Source organism: Dipteris shenzhenensis, chromosome 2 (assembly GCF_047967505.1).
Source record: "Dipteris shenzhenensis isolate YYH24624 ecotype China chromosome 2, Dip_SZ_1.0, whole genome shotgun sequence".
Classification (NCBI taxonomy): Eukaryota; Viridiplantae; Streptophyta; class Polypodiopsida; order Gleicheniales; family Dipteridaceae; genus Dipteris; species Dipteris shenzhenensis.
In genome coordinates this window covers 59362324-59386613 of record NC_141597.1, presented here as the reverse complement: position 1 = coordinate 59386613, position 24290 = coordinate 59362324, and the positions used below count along the sequence as shown (strand labels likewise).

General features: G+C 41.4%; 1 protein-coding gene and 1 pseudogene across 1 annotated transcript in view; both read left to right on the top strand.

Annotated features, from left to right (window-relative positions):
- LOC147905068 (chaperone protein ClpB3, chloroplastic-like) overlaps positions 1–15202 on the top strand; it is a 55079-nt gene extending 39877 nt beyond the window's left edge. The window contains exons 8-10 of the mRNA XM_087389962.1: positions 13037–13302; positions 13439–14368; positions 14537–15202. Of these exons, the coding sequence (XP_087246088.1) occupies positions 13037–13302; positions 13439–14368; positions 14537–14860 (1520 nt within the window). The 3' untranslated portion in view covers positions 14861–15202. The remainder of the gene's footprint in view (positions 1–13036; positions 13303–13438; positions 14369–14536) is intronic.
- Positions 1163–11693, top strand: LOC147905069 (uncharacterized; annotated as a pseudogene).
- Positions 15203–24290: the final 9088 nt, after the last annotated feature.

Genomic DNA, 24290 nt, shown 5'->3' with positions numbered 1-24290 from the left:
GCATTGGTAGAAACCTTACGATGCATGGAAAGATAGCCATTCTTAGTAGCCCTTATTGGTAAAAAGCTTGCTCATTTCATTGATAGTTCTTTAGGACATGTTGTCATTGTTAATACTTATGTCCTTCCTACTGCTTTTCTAAGGGATCCTTTTTAAAAGGCACAAAATTTCGACTTTCTTCCTCAAGGATTCATGCCTATTAAAAGCCATAGTGAAAGGAGTCTCCAAAAGCCATAGTGAAAGGAGTCTCCAATTTTGCTATTGAAAATCTTTAGGGATCCAAGGTCTCTTGTCTCATTGGAAATCTACAGTTTTGAATCTAGTTGCTTCGAAGCTAAGAGAACTTCCTTTGGTTCGTACCTCTGATAGTGGTAGCTCTCTCTCTTTAGTGGATGATATCGTTGCGTGAATTCTAGCAAAAGTTTGTGATTTCTTATGTAGACAATGCTCAAATATATTTGTCTTTACCCGTGAAAAGTTTCATTTGCAATCCCTACTGGGAGAAGTTAACTCTGCAGCAAAGATGTATGCTAGTTGCTCTATACAGCAAAAGGATTTGATTTTGAAACATCAAAACTTTTGTAAGTCTTTTGGGTTTGTTTGCAACCCAACTCTTCCTTATCTCTGTGCAGCTTGGAAGTTTCATAAATATCCTAAGAAACCTAGATTTGTTGTAGCTGCTTCGAAGACTTCTGTATCGAATGTTTCAAAGTGGTTGAGTTATTGCTTCAAGGCCATTTTACCAATTGTCCATGAAATTTGGAGAAACTTATTGATTTTCTAGTTGGAGTTTGAATGATTTGGTGGGAGTTATACCAGTCGTAAAGATTTTTAACTCCTCTCGGAGTATAGAAGAGAATTGTCTGCTTGAAACGTTTGATTTTACTACACTCTATACTTGAAGCCACCAATAGGAAAGCTTGTTTCACAAGTTTTCAACTATAGATATGAAAAAGATAGATGCAAAGTTTTAAGAGTTGAAAAATCAGCCTTGTAGTTTAATTTTTGTTGGATGAAATCTAAAAGGCAAGACTTGGACTTGAAAAAGAAAAGATGCACAAAAGTTGTAGATGTTGAAGATGTTCTTTGTTGGTTGAACTTCCTTCTAGATGATTTGTTCGTAACTCTAGGAGACTCTTTATTTCAATGCATTGGCATTCCAATGGGCACTAATTGTGCTGTTTTCTTAGCAAACTTCTACCTTTTTACTTATGAGTTTGCGTTTATGGAGTGTTTGATATCTTGTGACTTGTCCAATTGCTCTTCATAAACTAAGTCAGATTCATAGATGACTTATTTGTCCCAAACATTCCAAACTTTAAAGATTTTATGAACAATGATCCAAACTCTTTTGGTGGAGGAATTTCCCCTCGAGTGTCACCAAGCTGTAAATACTCCAAAGTCAAAGTTGTAGTTGACCATTTATTGATCATAATTAATGAGTTCTTCATTTATTTAATTCTGTTCAAAAAGTTATATTTATTTGGTCAAAGTATTGACTTCAGTCAAAGATACTTAACTCTAAGTAAGCCTAACCTTGGTTAGGAAGATTTGTCTTATGCCAGGATGGTTAACTATAGTTAACCAAAGAACCAAAGCGTTGACTTCAGTCAATGAGACTTGGCTTACGCCAAGAGGGTCAACTTCAGTTTACCAAGATGTGCCAACCTTGGTTGGAGAGACTTGGCCATAATCAAGGCGCTTCAACTGATGGTCAAGCCCCTTAATTACAAGCAAGAGGGTTGATCTCAGTCATCCAAAGAATTTGTTTTATGTTATGTGCACATGTTTGCTTGGCGGGGATGCCCACAATGACTAGGATTAGTCCACAGATTATTATTTGCATGCAAAGCGCTAACCATTAACGGGTGCCATGATTGTGCGCTTTAGGTAGGTACCAAGAAGGATTGAAGGCCTAAGCGATATGGAGCCTAGCAAGCGACCAGGAATGGCTCATGTGCTAGTGCTTCGAAGACCCCAAAAATTGCCCTTTGAGGCATGTAATTAAGGCTAGTCTAGGATTTGGACACTCGGCATGTTGCCAAAAGAAATGAGCTTTGAGCTCCCTTGTAATTCATTCACATATGATTTTTCTGTAAGCAGCCAGTGAGCTGAACTCTTGTACTCAGTTTTCATTGAATGAATAAAGACCTTCAGGGGGGGTCCAGCCTGACTATTGTCCTGGGCCCTATTGCTGTGTATGAGAGAGGGAGAGCGTGCTTTCTCAGCAATAGCTTTGTTTAGATGCTGATTCACATATTTCTGTAAGCAGCCCGTGAGCTGAACTCTTGTACTCAGTTTTCATTGAATGAATAAAGACCTTCAGGGGGGGTCCAGCCTGACTATTGTCCTGGGCCCTATTGCTGTGTATGAGAGAGGGAGAGCGTGCTTTCTCAGCAATAGCTTTGTTCAGATGCTGATTCATGAAGGTTGTGAGGTTCCATTGGTATGAGAGCACAGGATCAGGCCCTTTCTTAAGAGGCTGACGATCCAGGACGAAGACTAATGATTGGAAGGTGCTCCGCGAAATGATTATTAGGCTGACGGGCAAGACGAAGAATCCCACCATCAGCGAGACGTCTTTAGAGGCACTGAGGTGGCGCTGCTAGCTCAGCGGATGACATGGCATTGGCAAGTGTAGGAGGCTGATGTGGCCAGGGAACTGATGTGGCATATGCACGTGTTGACACATGGCAGACAGGTGGAGGTGACGTGGCAGCTACCTTGGTTCAATTAACTCTGGTTGGTTGACTCAAGTTAAGGGTGTGGTTACTCTTAGCTAGTCTGGTCAGCTAACCAGATCATAGATAACTAGTTTGGTCAGCCTAACCAGACTATAGCTAACGAGATCCTAGTCTGGTTCAGTTTCTCTAAAGTTCAGTTAGCCACTCAGTTACTGTGAAAAAGAAGAAGAAGAAGTTACGGAGACAGTTTTGCCCCTCAGTTTCTACCTATCTGTCAGTTAATGCCTGTAGAAAATCAGCAGAAAACACAGCAAAATCAGAGATTTGTTGAAAGGGAAATGCATGCCTTTGAATAGACAAAAAGGGGAAAACAGATGCATTTTTAGTGTTTTTGGCAACAGCCAGAAAAGGGGTTTATACTTTTGGTTTATGCTTTGAGTTGACAGCCTGTTATTGGCACAAGTTGTGAATGAAATACACCTCTTGTTGTAGGATCGAATGAAAGAGAGAGAGAGTGCAGGTAGCAAAGAGTCGAATGAGTCTTAGCCGTCAAAACTAGGATGATGAAAAATAGGAGTACAAGGTACTTGTACCTAGACCTAGGACTAAGTGTCCTAGGTGTCACATAGGACTAAGTGTCCTATGTGGCCTAAAAGGCACTAACACTACAAGTGCCTACATTTATGCCTACAAGGCACATACCATGGCCTATAGGGCATCACTAGAACCACCAGAAGATGGCCTACAAACACCCCTCCATGGGATCGGCTGAAGTACTCTGGAAACGTCTCAGAATACCTGGTATTTTCTGGTCATGGTGGCACATGTTCATCCAAAAGGATATAGCCACCTATGAATGTACAAGGGATGTCAGATCATGTAACAAAGGGAACCAAGTGTAAAGCCTGTCGGAAGACTTCGAATTTGGGACGAGGAAGTGCCTTTGTAAACATATCTGCTATGTTGTCCTCTGTGGGAAGATAGGACAACAATATGTCTCCTGCTGACAACCGCTCCCGAACATAATGATAGTGAACTTCAATATGCTTGGTACGCGCATGAAACATTGGGTTACGCGCAATGGCCAAAGCACTTTGGCTGTCAGTGTAGACAATAGTGGAGGATGTCTGGCAAATACCAAGATCTGTAAGTAACTGTCGAAGCCAAACACACTCTACTGTAGCGGTGAAAGCTGCCCAGCCTCACAGCTAGACGTGGCAACTGTTGGTTGCTTCTTGCTGAGCCAAGAGATACATGAATTGCCAAGCAAAAAACAATTGCCAGTATGTGACACTCTGGTGTCGGAACATCCTGCCCAGTCACTATCCGTGTAAGCATGCATGGTAAGTGAACCCTGATCACCATAGAAGAGGGCTAAATCCTGAGTGCCTCTGAGATTTCTGAAGACTCTCTTCACTGCCTGCCAATGCTGTGAACTGGGCATGTGCATGAATTTACTGAGCTGAGATACTGCATACTGCAAGTCAAGTCTGGTGTGACATAAATAAATAAGGCATCCAACAGCCTGCTGATAAAGAGTGATATCACATGGTGGGCTCCCATCATGAGCTGAGAATTTGAAGCCAGGGTCCACTGGAGTAGAGATTGGCTTGCAATCCTCAAACTGAAAACGATCAAGGAGCTGTCCAATATACTTGGACTGAGACATCATGACACCCCCCTCAACATGAGCAAACTGAATGCCCAAATAATAATGGAGCCGTCCCATGTTTGACATGTCAAAAATCTGCTGCATCCACATATAAAATCAGCACTAAAAAATCAGATCCACTCCCACGGACATAAAGAGTGGGTTTTGTGGGACTATTATGAAAACCAAGGGATAGTAAGTGTGCATGAATTTTGGCATACCATGCCTTGGGTGCCTGCTTCAAACCATAAAGGGCTTTTCTAAGCCGGCATACCTTATTTTCAGAATTAACAACCTCAAAGCCAGGAGGTTGTGTGACATAGACTTCTTCCTGCAGATCCCCATGAAGAAAAGCAGTCTTGATGTCAAGTTGGTGCACTTGCCAATGATGATGGGATGCAATGGCAATGACACATCTAATGGTAGTAATCCTGGATGTGGGAGCAAATGTCTCCTCAAAGTCAATGCCTTGTTGTTGGGCATATCCTTTTGCAACAAGACGGGCTTTGTATCGATCTATGCTGCCATCAGATTTCCTTTTTAATTTGTAGACCCACCGCGTTCCAATGGCATGCTTGCCGGAAGGGAGATCTACTAATTCCCATGTGTCATTTTTGGCAATAGATTGTAACTCAGCTCTCATTGCATCCATCCACTCTTTGCTGTCAAAAGCATCTTTATGGCACAGAGGCTCTTCATTGCAAGCTGTAGCAAGGAGTGCAAACTCAAGAAAGTGAACATGCTGTCTGTTCCCTGATCTTGTCCGGGCAGCAAAAGGCTGATCTTGTTTGCTGTCCCTCAATGTATCAAGAAGTCATATGGGAACTTGCCTTTGCTGTCTATTGACAGCTCTTTCTTCAATGACTGCATCATGAGTAGTGGGATCATTTTGTGCCGGAAGAGAAACCTGCAAATCAGCATGAGGTTGTGGCTGATTATTGCTTAGTGGAGGGCCTGCAGGAGGCTCATGTTGCTGGTTAAAATCCTCTTTTGATGATGGCAGAGGTAACCAAGATTCAAAGGCATCAAACATGTCAACATCTGGCTTTGCTTTGCAGTCCACAAGAGGAGAAGCTGAATGTTCAGCAAAGATTACATCTCTACTGACAATAATCTTCCCAGTATTTGGTTGATATAACCGATACCCTCTGCTCTCCTGGCTGTAACCAATAAATATGCATTTGATTGCCTTGTCATCAAGCTTATGTCTGAGCTGAGATGGTACATGAACATATGCAAGAGACCCAAAAACTTTCATGTGTAAAAGTGAAGGCTTTCTACCTTTCCATGCTTCATAAGGTGTAATAGTCTTCAATGCCCGTGTAGGTGATCTATTCAGCACATAGTTGGCACACATTACTGCATCAACCAAAATTTATTGGGCAAAGACTTGGCCTTAAGCATGCATCTGGCCATCTCCATTGTGGACCTGTTTTTCCTTTCAGAAACAGGATTCTGCTGAGGAGTGTAAGGAGTAGTGCATGAGTGAATAATGCCCCGTGAAGACAGAAATGCATCAAACTCCTTTGACATATACTCTCCCCCCCTATCTGTGTTGAGGGTGACAAGCTTGCATCCTGATTCATTCTCAACCATATTCAGCCATCTCTGAAAGCATAAGAAAACTTCAGATTTGGCCTTTAAAGGATATACCCAGCAATATCTTGTGAAATCATCAATGAGAGTCGTGAAATACTTATACCCCCCAATGGCATTTGTCCTCATTGGGCCACAGACATCACTATGTACTAGCTGCAATTTCCTTTGTGAGAGTTTTGGACAATTCTTTTGGAAAGGAAATCGATGCATCTTACCCAAAAGACAACCCTAACACACATGTTTGAAAACTGTGTGAGTCTGAGGTACATCATTTGCCATTTGCTGTGAATGTAGCTTTGCAAGAGCTCTATAATTGAGATGGCCCATTCTCTCATGTCAAAGATGACTTTCAACAAGCTGTGAATCTGAAATAGCCAATGCTTCAATAGAAAGTGCAGCTGAATGATGATCAAGTTGATAAAGCCCTTTTTGCAAAGTGCCAGTGAGAACTATGGCATTGTCATCACGAAGATCATAAACTAGACATCTGTAGCCATCAAAAATCACTTTGAAACCTGAAGTAGCAATTGCTGAAATTGAAATCAAGTTGACTCCAATGCCAGGCACAAAAAGAACATTTGTCAGAGTAACAGGATGGCTTGAAATGGATGTGAGCTGCACATCTCCAACTCCTTTTACAGCATATGAAGCATTATTAGCACATGTAATAGTCCCCCCTCGAGGTGCATCAGCTAAAGAATGAAACAACTGTTTGCAAGATGTGACATGCTTGGAAGCACCACTATCAAAGTACCAGAACTGAGCATCATTAGCAGTAAAGAATGCATCAGCTTTGGATGGATCAAATGAGCAATGGACAGCCCATGCCCAATCATCTTGAAGAGCATGTGCATGTGAAGCATCTTCTGGCTCATGGGATTCAATGGCATGAGAGGCATTAATTGTCAATCCTGCTTTCTTTTTCTCTGAAGCAATGCGTTTCCTGCATTCTGAAATGTCATGTCCAGGCTTGCGACAATAGTTGCATCTTTTCTTCTTTGCCTTATCTGCTGTATTTTTAGATGCATGGGAGGAATTGCAGCTGCTATGCGCAGATTTTGGCTTGCCCATAGGCTTGAAAGCCTTGCCTCTTCCTGTCTGTTGTGAAGCAAATGCATGATCAGGAATAATGGCTTGTCTATTAGCTCTACTTTGCTCTTCCTGCAAAAGCAAAGTAACTAGCTGATCAAAAGAATAGTGGTTTGGATTACCCATGGCCACTAATCGAAGGGTTGTAGCAAACCCTTGATATGTATCTGGCAGTCCATTCAATGTGGTACTAACAAGCTGTGAATTTGGCACCACCTCATCAATGTTGGCAAGCTGTTCCATGAGGTCCTTGACCTTTGTCAAGTATGCATCCATTGACTCACCTTCATTCATACTAACTTCCGGTAATTGCCTTCTCAAATATGCAGCACGAGCTTCATTGCGAATCTGATAGAGAGAAGCCAATTTATCCCAAGCATCCTTTGCTGTCCTACAAGACCGGATGTGTGGAATAATGATTCTCTTGCATGATAAAGCAATGCATGAATGTGCATTTGCATCTCTTGCATCCCATCTTGACTGTTCTTTAGTTGGAAGAGCAACAGTAGGAGTGCTAGAGGAAGAGGCATCAGGAGGAGTACCCCCTTGCAGAAGGACCAGCAGTAGAGGCAACCACTGTAGCATTGGCTGGCCTCAGATCAGCCCCAGAAACAATATTCCACAAATGCTTTGCAACAAGAATATGTTTCATGAGATAAGACCACATCGGATAGTTGGGGCCATCCAACTTATCATCTTCACGAAGAACTCCAAATAAATCTTGATTGTTTCTAGCCATAGCAAATGTGATACCCTGAAAAAAACTTGAAAACCCAAAAGCCTCAAGGCTATCACTGCAAAAAGCTGGCTGTCCAAAAAATGACAGCAAATATTTACAAATTTCTGACCCAAATCAAAGGGCAAATGCAGATCTGACCCAAATGTGACTGTGACAGGCAATGTTCACTGCAAAAAATAGCAAATCTGGCAAAAGCCCCAAATTTATTGAGGGCAAATAGGCCAAAAAGAGGGCAAATGCAGAAAAGCCCCAAATTTTGCTGAAATTTTTGCAAATGTGACCCAATGTATGCAAATCTGACTCAATGTCTTGCAAAAAAGACTCAATGTCTGAAAATCTGACTCAATGTTCTCCAATCTGTCCCAATGTATTGCAATCAAAAGAGAAATTGCAGACCAAATCCCAAAAAAAAAAAAAGCCTCAAGGCTTGCAACTGCAGAATTAGGACTTGCTGTCCACAAAATGACTGCAAAAGTGCACCTATCCTAAAGTATGGACCTCAAAATGTAGGCTTTCCAAGCTGTTGAAATGGCCTGAGAAGATTTCAAATAGTAGAAGGAAGATAAGGAGAGCAAAAGCCCTCAAAAGCCCCAAATTTTGAGAATACTCTGCAAGTGATTTCACACGTGCAAAGGTTGTACCAAATCCCGAAGCAGGTACAACGCAAGTACAACGTACGGTGAGCGTATAATTGTACGGATGCAGAGTACGCTGATTGTATGGAATGCATGTATGGATATTAGTACGGTACCTTGTATGAACAAGTACGCAGTGCAGGTACGGAGTTGTACAATTGCTCAGGTACGGAATGCAGGGTACACTGTCTGTACAGAATGTAAGTACGGGACATGTACGGAACACAACGTACGGCTGTAAGGAAAGTGCAGCGCAATGGAGCATAGTACGGCGCAGTACGGACGTACGACGCAGGTACGTAACAGGTACTGTGTACGGGATCCAACGTACGGTGGCGCAAATACGTACGGAGGTAAGCGCAGATACGTACGGAGGTATGGCTGTACGACTGGTACAAATCCGATGAGCAGGAGACGAGTCTACCTCAGCTTTGATACCACTGTAGGATCGAATGAAAGAGAGAGAGAGTGCAGGTAGCAAAGAGTCGCACGAGTCTTAGCCGTCAAAACTAGGATGATGAAAAATAGGAGTACAAGGTACTTGTACCTAGACCTAGGACTAAGTGTCCTAGGTGTCACATAGGACTAAGTGTCCTATGTGGCCTAAAAGGCACTAACACTACAAGTGCCTACATTTATGCCTACAAGGCACATACCATGGCCTATAGGGCATCACTAGAACCACCAAAAGATGGCCTACACTTGTTGAGGTATTTTCTCCTTGAAAGCAAAGGCTGAGTGCATTGGCTACGTACACAGTGTGTGTGCGAGTTTGCAAAATCTCAGATAAGTTGTAGTGATGGCTTCGCAGCAAGATGCCATACCCTCCCATGAGGAGAGTGCCAGGAATGATCAAGCTATGCAAGAACAGAGTCAAAAGACTGAGGCAAGTTACAGACATTTACTGGAACAGCCCATGGAAGCCAGAAGGGATCCATTATTTCGTAGGCTCATAAATCCTCATGCAGAGGAAGAGCAGTAGAGAGTTTCTTTTGGCTCAACCCGGAGGGTGATAGCCAAAAAGGGATCGTTCCTGTTCTTCCTGTAGATGATGTTTCTAGGAAGAGCAAGAAACCTCGAAAGGAGGACCGCAAAAAGAGGAAAGCAAGTAGTCAGGAAGGGAGTACACCTCCCAAGAAAAAAAAGGCTAAGATCATCATAGCACTTCAAGTTCCTCTTCTTTTTCTAGCTCTAGCTCTTCATCCTCATCATCGTCTTCTTCTTTTGGATCATCAAAGCCAAAGCAAAAGAAGAAGAAGAAGTTGGGCAAGAAAGGAAAGACTAAAGAGTTGAAAGAAGGCGGGAAATCTGTCAGGTTTGCAACCTTTAATGGCCAGTATGGCCAAGCAGAAAAAGCCATGCAGTTCATTAGACAGTTTGATGCAGCTTTTGGCATGGAGAGATTTTCAGAGTCTTCGAAGCTGCGCATGGTTAGTTTACACTTGATAGCAACTGTTAGTGCATGGTGGGGCACACAGATTACAGCTGTCAACTGTTCCAAGAAAGTGGAAGGGCTTCAAGAAAGCCTTCTACACGAAGTTTATGCCCAAGCAGTTCAAAGACAATGTCCTTGTCGCCTGGGACAGCTTGCATATGGATGCATGAGATACAGTAGAGACCTACAACTAGATGTTTTGGGATGCATTTTTGCAAATCACTCCCTTCAAGAAGGTCTCAAAGAAGACCCAGGTAAGAAAGTACAGGTTTGGTCTCACACCAAAGATTCAGGCTGTGGTTAGTACCCAGCAACTTAAGGGCTTACACGATATCATGTATGCAGCCATTGTGGTGAGTTTTTAATGAATATGCAGGATCCCACCATAGTGTCTTCTCTTTATGCCGGGACAAAGACAGCCACACCTCAGTCATAGAAAAAGGAGTTTCCCAAGGCTCAGATGAGGGAATTTCAGCCTCAGAAGCCGAGGGGAAACCAAGTACCAAAAGCCTTCAAGGGCAAACCCCACTTTCCCTTTGAGCAGATAGCCATATTTCGCAAAAAGGGGAAATGCTTCAGTTGTGGAAAGGAAGGGCATGTGGCTGCCTAGTGCCCCGAGAAGCCTTCTGGTTCTAGGGAGCAGAGAAAGCCACCAGGACAGCCAAATGCAATGGTAGGAGGAATTCCAGACATTTTGGGCGGAGTGACAAATCTAGAGGAAAGAGAGTTGCTGCTATCTTGGGGCGAGATCAGAGACCAGCAGGCGCTGATTTTGTTTGATCCCGGGGCTACGGATAACTTCTTCAGAGGAGTTAGCCGTGAGGCTGGGGATAAAGATGGATGAGTTGGGCAGGGCTGTGGATGCTAGCGAGATGTTTTGTGGGAACCCTGTCCCAGTCACTCCCCTGATAGGGAAGCTCTATTTTCATGTACAAAATTATGTTGACCAGGAAGACTTCTTCATCTCCCCACTAAAACATCACGATGTGGTTTTGGGTATGCCTTGGTTCCATCGCAAGGCAGTGAAGCTAACTCTTCTTGAGAGAGTGCTTGAATTTGTACATAGGGGTAAAACCTAGCTTGTGGTTGCTAGGAATAGAGGGGAGAATATCCCCATTGTATCAAATATTTTGGTTGGAAAAGCAATAAAGTCTGCAGTTTCAGCATATATGGTTTTTATAAAAGAAAGAGATGTTGAAATGCATGCTCAAATGAGTGAAGCAGATAAGGATAAATTTCAGTTTCTTGTAAACTTTAAAGATTGTTTTTTTGACACTTTGCCAGGGGAGTTACCCCCTGAAAGACCTGAAGATCATGGCTGTGTATGAGAGAGGGAGAGAGGGGGAGAGCGCTTTTTCAGCAATAGCTTTGTTCAGCCAGCAAGGAAAACAAATTCAACGACGCTGATTTTTACGAAGGTGTTCCATTGAGAGTTTTGTGAAATTAATTGTACAGCTAGCGGAAGCTTTTATAGTTTCTTGGACCTTGACATTACTCAAACTTCCTTAGGTTTCGAAGTTGATATCTATGATAATCGACAACAACCTGAGTACCTGAGTATGCTATCTTGAATATCATACGAGTGCCTCACATTGACTTAAGCATCTCTGATATGGCTAAATATGGAGTGATTACTTCCCAATTCTATAGGTTCTCTCGTCTTTGCACAAGCAAGAGTGCATTTCTCTCTCAATTTAGTGATTTAATTCTATTACTTCTTAGAAAAGGCTATAATGCAAGAAAAGTAACGAACAAACTCCGCTTTGTCCTTCGTTGTAGTTGTTATATCTTTGGAATTTCGGCTTTGGGTACAAAATCCAAATTAGGGAGCTTCATAGCCCATTTTCTTTTTAATCCTTAGATTTGTTCTATTTTTAAAATCTTGTACACGTAAGTACCTGTTTAGTTGTTGGTGCCAACGCAGGCCTCTTTGCTGTCGACAAGTTAGAGAATACATATTCAGCATCCCAATCAAAGGATTCCCAATTATTAGCCCTAACCTTATAGCTCAACCTCAATCACATACGTGTGGTGCAGAGATTGGGCTAACCGAGATGCAAATGCCCTCACTCCGCCCCTCAGACTTGCCATAGTGACAAATACAGTACATAACTAGACAGTCCAAATATTACAATGATTTGCAGTGATTTGTTCTACAAGATGCTTTTTGTTGACCTATTGGCGGTGTATGTACAACCATTTATGCATCAAGCTAATGTGAAGATAGGTTACAACCTGAAAAAGCACACAATTATTTTTCAATTATGATTCTGTTTTTGTTAGTAGTGTCATCCTTCACCTTGTGCTTTTTTGCCAATTTCATCAACTCCATTGTAGACCTCACACACCCAAAATAGACCCCACTCTTGGAAAAGCAGCCTGCAGCAAGCACCTGAAATCCAACATAGGCTTACAAAGCAGAGGTGGGGTTTTTTGTAGAACTGATGGCCGTCCTGTCGTCCAAAGCATCCTTACAGCTTCTGCCCGGTATCTGGAACCTATGCAGAGACTTGCTTAAAATCGCATGCATCTACTATACTTTCACTTGCAAACGCCCTCTAAGGTCAGCATTTGATTGGCCCATTAGAGGCAGCCTCTGACTCCTACGGACAAGTAATGGCCTCCCTCAGATTCATTTGGAGCAATGTGTGGAATCTTGGAGCAATGCATAGGAGTAGCAGTTTTAGCTTTGAGAACCTTGCATTTAATGACCTGGGTGAGCAATGTAAGCCCTTAGCCTAATGTATGCATGCACAACGAGGAATAGACATGGTCCAGGTCAGTATTTAAAGATATTGACAAGTTTTTAATTGAAATTAAACAATCAGGTTTTTGCAGCTCCTGCCATTATAGGTTAGCTCTTCTTTGAATTTTGCTGTTATATCTGTTTCTCTATGCAAACACTGCTTTCTATTTCTATGGAAACGCCAGTAGCTGTGGACATTAAAGCTTTTTTTTGGATATAGCGAACTTAAGATTTCCTTCTCCATGGACATTTTGTAAATCTGTGCATGTGGCTGGTATGTGCACTTATATGGAAAGTGAATTTGAAAGCAGTTTCAGAGGTTTACTTTTCCATACACTAAACTCTTGCCAATCTGAATGTCTGTTTCATGTTAATTGCAAATGTTACATGTTTAATATCTTTGTTCTTTTCTGCAAGCATTTCTTACCTCATTTAGTTGGTGGGTTGCTGTGTTGTAGCAATCGACTTGGTTGATGAGGCAGCTGCCAAATTGAAGATGGAAATAACGTCAAAGCCTACTGCTTTAGATGAGATAGACCGCTCAGTTCTGAAACTTGAGATGGAGCGTCTTTCACTTACTAATGATACGGATAAGGCTTCACGAGATAGACTCAGTAAGCTTGAGGCTGAGTTGGAGGTTTTAAAACAGCGACAAAAAGAGCTTACCGATCAATGGGAACATGAAAAATCTGTCATGACTCGTATTCAATCAATTAAAGAAGAGGTGATGCTTTATTCTGTCAACGGGTGATGTTTTAGTTTGTGAATCATATGGGCACTTGCTTGTTTCCTCCTGCAAAGAATTGTGCATGGCAATTATCTTTTTTTTTTTGCTGACTGCCTTGTGGAATTGGGAGCAGGTTGATAGGGTAAATATTGAGATTCAACAGGCAGAACGTGACTATGACTTGAATAGGGCTGCAGAGCTGAAGTATGGCAGCCTCATGTCCTTGCAAAGGCAACTAGAAGCAGCTGAAAAAGCCTTGGATGAGTACCAAAACACAGGCAAACCAATGCTGAGAGAAGAGGTGACTGGAAACGATATATCTGAAATTGTGAGCAAGTGGACAGGGATTCCTGTTTCAAGGCTAATGCAATCAGAGCGAGAGAAATTGTTACATTTGGATGAAGAACTCCACAAACGAGTAGTTGGCCAAGATCCAGCCGTCAAATCAGTTGCAGAGGCAATCCAGCGTTCACGTGCAGGGCTCTCTGATCCAAATAAACCTATTGCAAGTTTCATGTTTATGGGTCCTACAGGAGTGGGTAAAACAGAACTAGCAAAGGCTCTTGCCTCATATTTGTTCAACACTGAGGAAGCACTTGTTAGAATTGATATGAGTGAATATATGGAAAAGCATGCTGTATCTCGCCTCATTGGAGCACCTCCTGGGTATGTTGGTTATGAGGAAGGTGGACAGCTTACTGAATCTGTTCGAAGGAGACCGTATGCTGTTCTTCTATTTGATGAAATTGAGAAGGCACATTCAGACGTTTTCAACATATTTCTTCAGATTTTGGATGATGGAAGGGTGACTGATTCACAAGGAAGAACTGTGAGTTTCACTAACACTGTTATCATCATGACATCAAATGTTGGATCACAGTATATATTGAACAGTATGGAAAACGGTACTGGATCATCAGAAGCTGCTTATGAATCTATGAAAAGTCGAGTGATGGAAGCTGCAAGGGCCACATTTCGACCAGAGTTTATGAACCGTATAGATGAATATATTGTGTTCCAACCACTGGATCGTGAGCAGATTAGCAGCATTGTCAAGCTACAGGTAAGTTGCAGTATTCATTTAGGTGACATGCAATTTGTTATTTCAAGCACCAAATGAGAGAGATGGCAAATAGATTAGGTTCTCGACAATTGATTCTTTCAAATATATGTTTTGTATAATTGTCAGGCTTTTGAGTTCTACTACTAATTACGAATACTGGTTTTACAGTTGGATCGTGTCCAAAAAAGATTGAAGGAGAAGAAAATATCCATCAAAGTAAGTGAAAGCGCTTTACTGCTGCTTGGAAGCATGGGGTATGATCCAAACTATGGTGCAAGGCCAGTAAAACGAGTCATTCAACAAAATGTAGAGAATGAACTTGCAAAAGGGATTCTGAGGGGAGATTTCAAGGAAGAAGATGTGGTGGTTGTGGATACAGAGGTCACTGCATTTAATAATGGACAACTTCCACAGCAAAAACTGGTTTTTCATAAACTGTCAGCCTCAGATAGCCCTGCACCAGAGGCTGACGTAGCTCTTGCACAAAATTAGTAATGCATCTTCGTCCCAAAATATTAAAGGCAGCGATTGACCTGAGCGAGAGAATGAGTGGACTGGATCATTGTAACATATAGGCTTGTGTGATTAATGGAGAAAGGAATCTATAGATGGCAAATGTAAAATGGGTAAGGACGGTGATAGAGTATTTATACAAGAAGTGTCGAGAGAGCTTTGAATTTTGAAAGGGAGACCAAAAGAGCATTACAAAAAAGTACTGTGATGATGCAAGATTCATTTTGTATACTATGTAATCATCGACTCATCTAATTGTTGGTGAGAGCAGGTTTTGTTGAATCATGGAACCACAGCTTTTTAAGTCTTGTTAGTAATGCACAAGTTGCTAGTTTGAAGTAAAGAAGTAATGGAATATGTTCTCAGGAATGTCGTGTGGGATGATTTGCGGCCCTTTAAGAAATGGATTTGGTATCTCAAACAAGCTCCATTAGTGGGACTGAGAGGCTTGCAACCAAAGTGAATGCCCTAGCTGGTCTCACATCTCCCTTTTTTAGGAAGAAGAAAATCATTTTTTGAGCTGCGGGAGCGGGGGGGGCAATTATAGCTTGCTCTTAAACCTGCCATGGATATTGTTGGGGCTTCCTCGTTTGGCTCCTACTTTCAAGTCAAAGCATATCTTTAACCTATTAACCACGGACACGAGGAAAAAAGAGAGGACACGTGGCAGCTTGGAGGGAAAGAGCTTGCCACATGTCACAAATTGGATGGAGACTTGGAGAGGAGGTGGAAACAAAAGAGGCAGCTTTGGGAGGGAGGAGGAGATAGAACATCAATGGAATGGAGGAGATGGAAGATCAATGGAATAAAAGGGTGCGATGGAAGGTCTCAAAGCCATGGGTTAAGACTTAGTCAAAATTTCAAAAGCTTGAATTGATTAGCAGTTTAAGAATTGATCAACGCATGTGCCAAAAGGATCTTCTCTCTCTCTCTCTGTCTATCTCTCTCTCTCTCTAATCCAAGTATGAAGGTGAATTGATTAGCAATTTAAGTTACGGGAAACTTGAATTTTTGTTTATTGACATTTTAAGATCCACTTTGAGACCTAGCGAAGTGGGTCTCTAATCCGTCGTAGACGGGTGATAGTAACTTGTTCAACATAATTCTTCTCCTCATTTAAGCCTTCACTTTTACCACCTTAACCTGTATTCCAAATTCTACTATAGAAGATAAATATGTTGCCTATGCAATTCAAAAATGCAAAATCCTAAGAATTAGTTAGGGAGGGCAAGAGAGGTGGTGAAAAGAGTGATGGGAGGGATATAATCTTTTAAGGATCCATTCGAACTTGTAATTCTTTTGTGGGCTTCCAACAACAGTATTGTAATTATTTGGTTTAAAGGTTAAGCATGTTGCTAGTAACAATCTCAAGAATAATTGAGTGTGGAGAGTATAAATGAAAAAGAAAGGTTTATTCTGTTGTTGTTGGGCTTAAAAGCAACTCTTATCTCCTATTTTCTAAAGAAGGGATATCATTGTAGTTTCGTTGGTTTTTTTTTCGGTAGGGGTTTTCTTTGTGTGTGTCTGTAAGTGCAATGTACATGCATAAGCATGTGCGTGTGCATGGCGACGACCATTTTTCGAGCATCAAAGCGAAGGAAAAAAAAAGCTTCCAACTATATAAAAGTATGACAAAAATGGATCGGAAGAAAACGTAGTTTCAATTAGAAATATGCAAAGTATTATAGAAATGCCTATTACATACACAAATCTTTACATGAATCTTTGGGAATGGTGAATAACATAATGGGATGGCTTTTGAAGAAACTCACATGTAGAGTAGATTTTTCTATGAAAATTTCCTTATGATCCTTCTTACAACTTTTACTTAAATAGGGGGTGACATTGAAATCCCTCTTGAAAAGGTTTCTCCAGAGAGACATCATTGAAGCAAGCCATCTAAGGTAGTTTCGCCACAGCAAAACCTCTTTGAAGTAGGTCTCCCAAGGCGACACTACATGTTTAAAAGGGACATAACATTCACATCCGATGTCCAAATATAGTCATTCAACCACTCAAATTGATTGAAAAATGCCATTTGAGCACATCTACGAGGTTATATTTTACAAAATCTTGCATATATTTTATGAGAGTAAATACATAAGCTCGTCATATTGACATAAATGTGTTTAATAAGTAATTATATATGTATAATATTATTACATTGAGAGTAGTGATTGTGAGAGATGTTTCTTAAAGAAATTATTTTTCAAGATTCTTTTTACGTAATAACATGGGACAAAGGATGTCTATGAACAAGAAAATTTGTATTATGTGAAAGTGAATGGGTGACTATTTCGTATATATATATATAATAAAGCGATCTAGCTCTTGTGAAAATAAAAGTGTAAAAATCACGTTTCCTAAAGAAATACCATTTTTTTAAATCACTTAAAAAACACGCTCGGATAAAGCTGCTCATAGGTTTCTGTTCGTAAAGATGATGCACGCACGTGTGCATGTGTCTTTTCGAGGAGGGATGCAAATGGAGAACAAGTACGGCTTGTCCTTAAACCTTCCCACCATGGTATCGTTGGTGTTATGCAAGCTCTCACCCCATTGTTTCTCCTCTCACCCAACCCCCCACATATTTTCTATGTGCTCTAACTTCAAAATTCCACATATAAGTCATCTTTAACTATCGATTCAAACTTGTAATGGGATGGAATTTCTACAATGCCACCTTGAGTCTTAAGAACAATTAGTTGCATCTTGATGGTCGATCAATATTGTAGCCTTTGTTTGCCAAAGAGTCATGTGGATATCTACATGGAGCACAAGGTCTCCATGGTGTTTCCATGGGAGCAAGTATGTAATTCGCACAAGTACAAATCTCTATATAATGGATAGATTAACTTCATAATGTGCATTACTTGGCTTCTTTCATATGCGCGTGCGGACACACTCGCACGCACGCGCACACACACACACACACACGTGTGCTCATGCATATATGTACACATTATACATTGCCTATAGTTTCTCCCTCGATCTTCCTTCAATAGCTTTATTCTTTGCTGGGATGAGGGTGAGAAATGGGAGGTAGTAGTAGTGGGCAGTGAGAGTTTGTGATAAGGTGGGTTCGCTAGGAATACAAGAGAGGAAAAAATTCTAAGGCAAGGGGTGCCATTGCTATTTGGTGGGGAGAAAGTGTGAGGGAATGAAGTTGGGCTAATAAAGAAGGTTTCTATAGTTGTCGCCGAGTAAAAAAATGGCCAAACCTAATTTCGTGGTCAAAATTTTATGCATTAATTAATTTGTTTCATGGGCGGGGGGTGCAGGGGTTTGATTAACGTAGGTAGGGCGATCTATTAAGGTCTGTTCAATGTTTACGCAATCTATTAAATCGATTAAAGGTGGCATGTTTTGGAGAAGCATCCATGGGTATAGAAGGTTCATGGCCACCCTCAGTGGGTATATGAGGACGAAGGGGGGGGGAGTGAGGCAGAGAGGGAGGGGAGAGTTTTGAGACAGAGCTGCGAACATGGGCATATCCTACGCACAGGTCCTTGGTGGATCCTCACAGCACATGGGAGCATGGAAATGCGACGCAAATAGTGAGCAAAACTGTAATCAATAACGACTACACGACGATAAGCAGAGTGGAAAAGGGAGAGGGGGAGGGAGAGGGGAGGGCTAAGCAGAGAGGGGGAGGGAGAGGGAGAGGGGAGGGTTAAGTGGATGGAGTTAAGGGAGAGGGTGGAAGGGTAAGGAGAGGAGCCAAGCGACAGGGGAGGGTTGAGTGGAGGGAGGGGGACGGTTGAGTGGAGGGAGTGGATGGAGAGGGTGGAGGGGTAAGGAGAAGAGCCAAGCAAGAGGGAGAGGGGAGGGTGGAGAGGAAGAAGGAGAGGGAGGGGAACGGCCGAGCGAGGGGGACATGGAGAGGGGAGAGTGGAGAGGAAGAAGGAGAAGAAGCAAAGGGAGGAGGGAGCAGAAGGAGAGAGCAGGGAGAGGCGGTGATGAAAGGGGAGGGGTGGGGGCGAGTGACATTAATTAAGCGATTAATTAACGATTAGGATACTACTAAATTTGCAAAAGGGGAGGGGGCGAGTGTAATTAATCGAATAGATACGAGAAGCGAATAGGGAGAGTGGCAAATATGTCCCCCTTAGTAAAATTTTAAGGGAAAATCCTATTTGCCTTGAATGTAACCATTTGATTCAGTAAGCTAGGCATTCTTATGCATGTAAAGGTGGGCTCTTTAGAATCTTTTGGGATGGACACTATTTAAAAAATCTAATGATGCCAATCTTCAAGGCTCTGTATAGAAACCTATATTTCAGGCAATTTAGGCACTCTGTGATGTATTAAGGTTGTGATCATGTGTGATAATGGCCCCTAAGGTGTGTATACATTTATCTTGCTATATTCCAAGTTCCCTACTTGTATCCATACTTTATTAGAGGACTATAAAAACACCCTATATGTAGTATACATGTAATTATATAAAAATGTACCTGTTCACTCATGTGATATCCTAAATTCATAAAGAGTGGCGACTTGGATAGAATCCATGTGTTGGATGTATTTGATCAATAAGGTTCATGTCCACTAGTATGGCCTTTGAGCTACATTAAAAAAGGCCCAATTGCTTTTGAACAATGAGAAACATGGAACAACATATAGTTTGGTAAAGAACTCTAAGATAAGTTATGATTTTCATGTATAGCTATAGTGATCTTTATCTCCTATGATTAATCAAATTGTTTGATATTGACCGTCTAGCTAACATTACCCCAAATCTTATCAAGTTACACCCTAGTTAATCAACCAAGAAATGGTATTTATTTCAAATGTATCCTTCAACATTAAATTAAATACAGAGTGTCTTTTCCATGTAAGGGCATACTCTCCATGCTCATTTCATTCACTCATAGCTTGGAGCCTAGTTTGCATTGCACCTCCATCATTTTAATCCTTTTCACCTCCTTGAATTCATGGGGAATGGGTTACCAAATTCATCGATGCAACAAAGCTAATAGATATGAGAATTCCTCTAACCATGAGGTTTGTGAAGAATAGAAGAAGAGGAATCTTGTGAGCAAAAGAGACAATGTGTAGCGCATCATCAAGGTGAGGAATCTTGTGAGCAAAAGAGATAGTGTATAACACAAGAAGAGGAATCTTGTGAGCAAAAGAGACAATGTATAGCACATCATGAGGGTGCCACCGATGATGATGCAAATCATCCTATAGAGGCCCTCACAATTCTCTTTCCCCCTTATCATTTATAGAATCCCCACAGTTCCTCACCTCCCTAGTTCGGCATGCTACTGTTTAGAGGGATAGATTAAGATGAGATAGAAATTGGCCATATATGGTTCATTTTTTCATTTTTTCATGGGCTTATATCTTCAATTTTTCATGAGCTTACATTTTCATCGCATTCAATTGTTCTCACCTCTTTGGGATATTTTGTGCAAAGTTGCATTTTGTGACCCCTACCTACTCTATAGCATAGAGCCATGCAATTGTGCATGGCAGCACAAGCTTTGGTGCATTAGGGACCACATTAAATGCTTAATTCATTTCAATTGAGTTTCTTCCAAGAATAATCTCTAGCCACCTTAACCAAAGTGATTTTGTGACCAAAATCTATGTTGTACACTCATAAGATCTTGCATGTAGTCATGAGCACTATGCAATGGAAAGTACTAGCACTCATGAGCATCGAGCCAACCAAAACCCTCCACGTGAATAGATCAAGCATATGTTCGAGTCATCTCATCACAAAGAGCCTTGGTGGTCAAAGGTACCGTATTCCATGCTTATACATACATCAAAGGAGACATAAGCACCAGGTTGTGCCTATCACGAGATGAGAACTTGAGCAAAGATCACCAAACTCCCTCTTTTTATTCACTCGAGTCATGGAGCATTACTAGAGTGCCCTTCAAGGCATTACCTTGAGTCCATGCCCACAAATGCTCTTGTGTCCAAATGCTCTTATCATGCTATGCTTCAAAGTGTTTGCATGTACTAAATTAGCTTGAACAGAAGATCAAGTCCCCATAAATAAGAATATTTTTTGGCCAAAACCTATGATGTACTTACGAAAATTTATTTCCAATATTTCTTGTTAAGGATATAATTATATTTTTTAGTTGTATTGACTATTCTATTTTTTAGTTGTATTGACTATGGCAGGGTATTCCATAGGAGCACACTAGATGTGACAGGAGTCCTACTAGATGCTTTATATGGTTTCATTGGGAACATCTAATGAACTTGTGTTTTGTCATGCTAGAAAGTTGGTATTATCAGTGATTTCATGTTAATACTGATGTTGCTAATTTTATTGATATTATGTTTGATTATTGTACTTTGAGTGCAATTATATTGTGATTGACTGATTTGGTGATTTGTTCAATTGATTGTAATAATTAATGTCATTGACAGCTTGAGTACATGTGATAAAACTAATGATGAGGATTAAAGTTAGTGTGAGGGTACCGATTGAGGTGTCGTATGGTGCATATTATATGACCATGGGCCAAATCCTTAGTTTTGGAAAAAGGGATAATGTTTGGCTCCTTGTGCTTTAATGGAATATTATAAATGCTCTAGATGGGGGGTAGATTGTACATAGTTGTTTGTCATTGTCTCCTTGTGCGCCTTGGTTAAAATTTTTTTTTCAAGTGGCGTTTAGATTATCACAAAACATCACTTCAAAAAAATGAAATAACCAAGGCCAACGACAACTAACTGGGTACAATCTTTATCCCTAGATGAGTGGCTCACGCTTTCAGATCTAGAGTATTTATAATATTTCATTTAAGCACAAGGAGAAAAAAATTATCCATCTTTTTCAAAAGTAGTTGATTTCCTTTTTACAAAGCCACTTTTGGACTACTCTATCCAAAGTGATTCAAATCCCTTTAAACTTTTTACAAAGCCACTTTTGGCTTGCTTATCCAAAAATGGTTTATGTCTTCTACCACAAATATTGACCAAATTTTACATTATCTATGAAATATAAAATTGATCCATGGCCATATAATATGCACCATGTGACACCTCAATCGGTACCCTCACGCTAACTCCAATTCTCATCATTAGTTCCATCACCTGTACTCAAGCCATCAATTACATCAGTTATATACAATCAGTTGAATGAATCTCAAAATCAATATATTTGTACTCAAAGTGCAATAATCAAACATAACACCAATAACACTAGCGACATCAGTATTAACATGGAATCACCCATAATACTAACCATCTAGCATGGCAAAACACATGTTAGTTAGGCATCTCCAACTAAACCATGCAAGGCCTTCCACTAGGACTCCTTCCACATCCCATGAACTTCTATGGACTAAAATAAACTAATTTCCATAACAAAAAAGATTAGAAATACAATTCTATAACAAGTATTACCTGAAATGAGTTCAACTGCATGGTCCATTGGTTGTTGCCGAGGTAGTACTTGATGTGGTGACACCTTTGGAGATATATCCACATAGGATTGGAAAAATTGTATGATCACATACTCAGGAGGATCATGCTTAAGTGTCTCATTGACCAAGGTAACCCACAAAAGTGTAGTTTTAACTTGTTGCTTGCGGATCCATCTCTTACTTGTAATGATGACATAACTGTTCTAATAGGAGTGTTCTTGGAGCCAACTAGATACTCTGCTTTGTCTGAGGGCCCCTGAGCCCCTTTTCAAGCTTGACTGGCGGAGGTCAGCTGGCCTCCTCAGGAATCCCTACACTTGATGGTCTTTCTATTGTTCTCGTAGTTGACTGTTAAGTGGTTGTTGAGCATGATGGCTGGAGGGGCTGGGGCAAGGGCTGCTTCTTAGCCATTTGGGGTCAGCCACTGTCACCTCTTCATCTACTAGAATAGGTCCTATGGATGCCTTATGGGCTAGCCCATATCTAATAGGTGGCTGTTGCCCCAACATATGGTAAAGTATGAGCATGTACAACATCGAATTGCCCAGGACATTACCATGTGTCTTGAGGTCTTCCCTCATCTGCGTGTAGAACTAATCAACTTAGTTGGTGACCTTTGGCTCTGCAAACCTTGCCAGGATGTTTGGCACTATCGATTAATGGTGGTTTGTGTGCTTGTTGGCTTGGGTCAACCACTGGAGCACTCTTGCCGATTTCTCCATCTCGGGCTTTGTTATCTCGGAGAAGTGGATTCGGCCCTTTCTCTTCTTCTTGTCATATTTGTAGATCTTACTGAGGGCCTCATGCAGGTATTTCTTGTGTGAATACTTGTCTGCAATGATGGGGAGGTCGAAGGCACAACATACCATGTCCAGATTGAGGTGGTGGAAGTGGGGGGTGCTTGCTGCATCACAGAGAATGCCATCTTTAGAGTTAGAGTTGTAGGCACTGAAGAATCCCCCGAGTAGCTTCACGTTGAGGTGACATGGAAGGTGGTCCGCAATGGGCTTAAGGCCTGTCATTGCCAGGGATGCTTATACTTCTGGCTCCTTGAGAGATAGGTATGTGGCCACATTGTGGTACTAGAGGGTATAATCATTCCCCTCGTACACATACTTTGAGTGGATTGCACAGCTGTTGAGTTGTTGGAGCCATGTTTCTCTGAGTTGTGAGTGTATCAGCAGGGACCTCACAACCTTGTACTCCACTCCCCCTCTATTGGAGATGCATGCACTTTTTGGATGATTTTAGGGGAGTGGTTGCAGCCGCCATTGCTGGTTGTGCTTGGGAGACTTGTTGGGGGAGATCTCCTCTTCTATTTGAAGCTCCTCTGTTGAGATGTCTGATGGCATTCTGATAGTCCCTGAGGGTGTGCTTTGGGATTCAGAAGGGCCGGTGGGCAATGGATTTGGGTGGAGTCCGAGGTCCCTTTCAAATTCAAAAAACTCGTTGTCGGTATCCATGGGGAAGAAAGAAGGTAGGTGGGTGATAAATGAGTCAGTGGAGGAGGACGAGGATGAGGACATCCAAAAGGTGGTTGGAAGGCAATATGGAAACAGGCCCCTGATGTGGAAAATCTGGCAAAAATTTTGTAGATTTTATTATTTTTGCTAAGGCAGCAATCCAGGGGAATAGGGTGCCTTTTATAGTTTTTAGTCATATTCAAAATCTCTCTCTTTTATTAGGTCTGACATATGTGATCTTCAAATATGTTTTTTTGTGCAAAATTTGATGATTCTGACATTGTCGACGTGTTCGGAGTGGGCCAAAACCCCCAAATGGTGACCAACTGGCCAAATTGCATTCTATTGCAAATCTTCTATTCCAAGCATTTTTGCCCTTTTCTGGGGCTCCGGGCATCGGTTTTTGGTGTCTCTGAGGTCGATTTGGGAGTTTTGCCTGTTGCAGATGCACCAACGATGTTAGAATCATCAAATTTTGCACAAAAAATAGAGGATCTTATATTCGCATTCAATGTGAAGCCTGGGTACTAGACTGCCTTTTTTGCA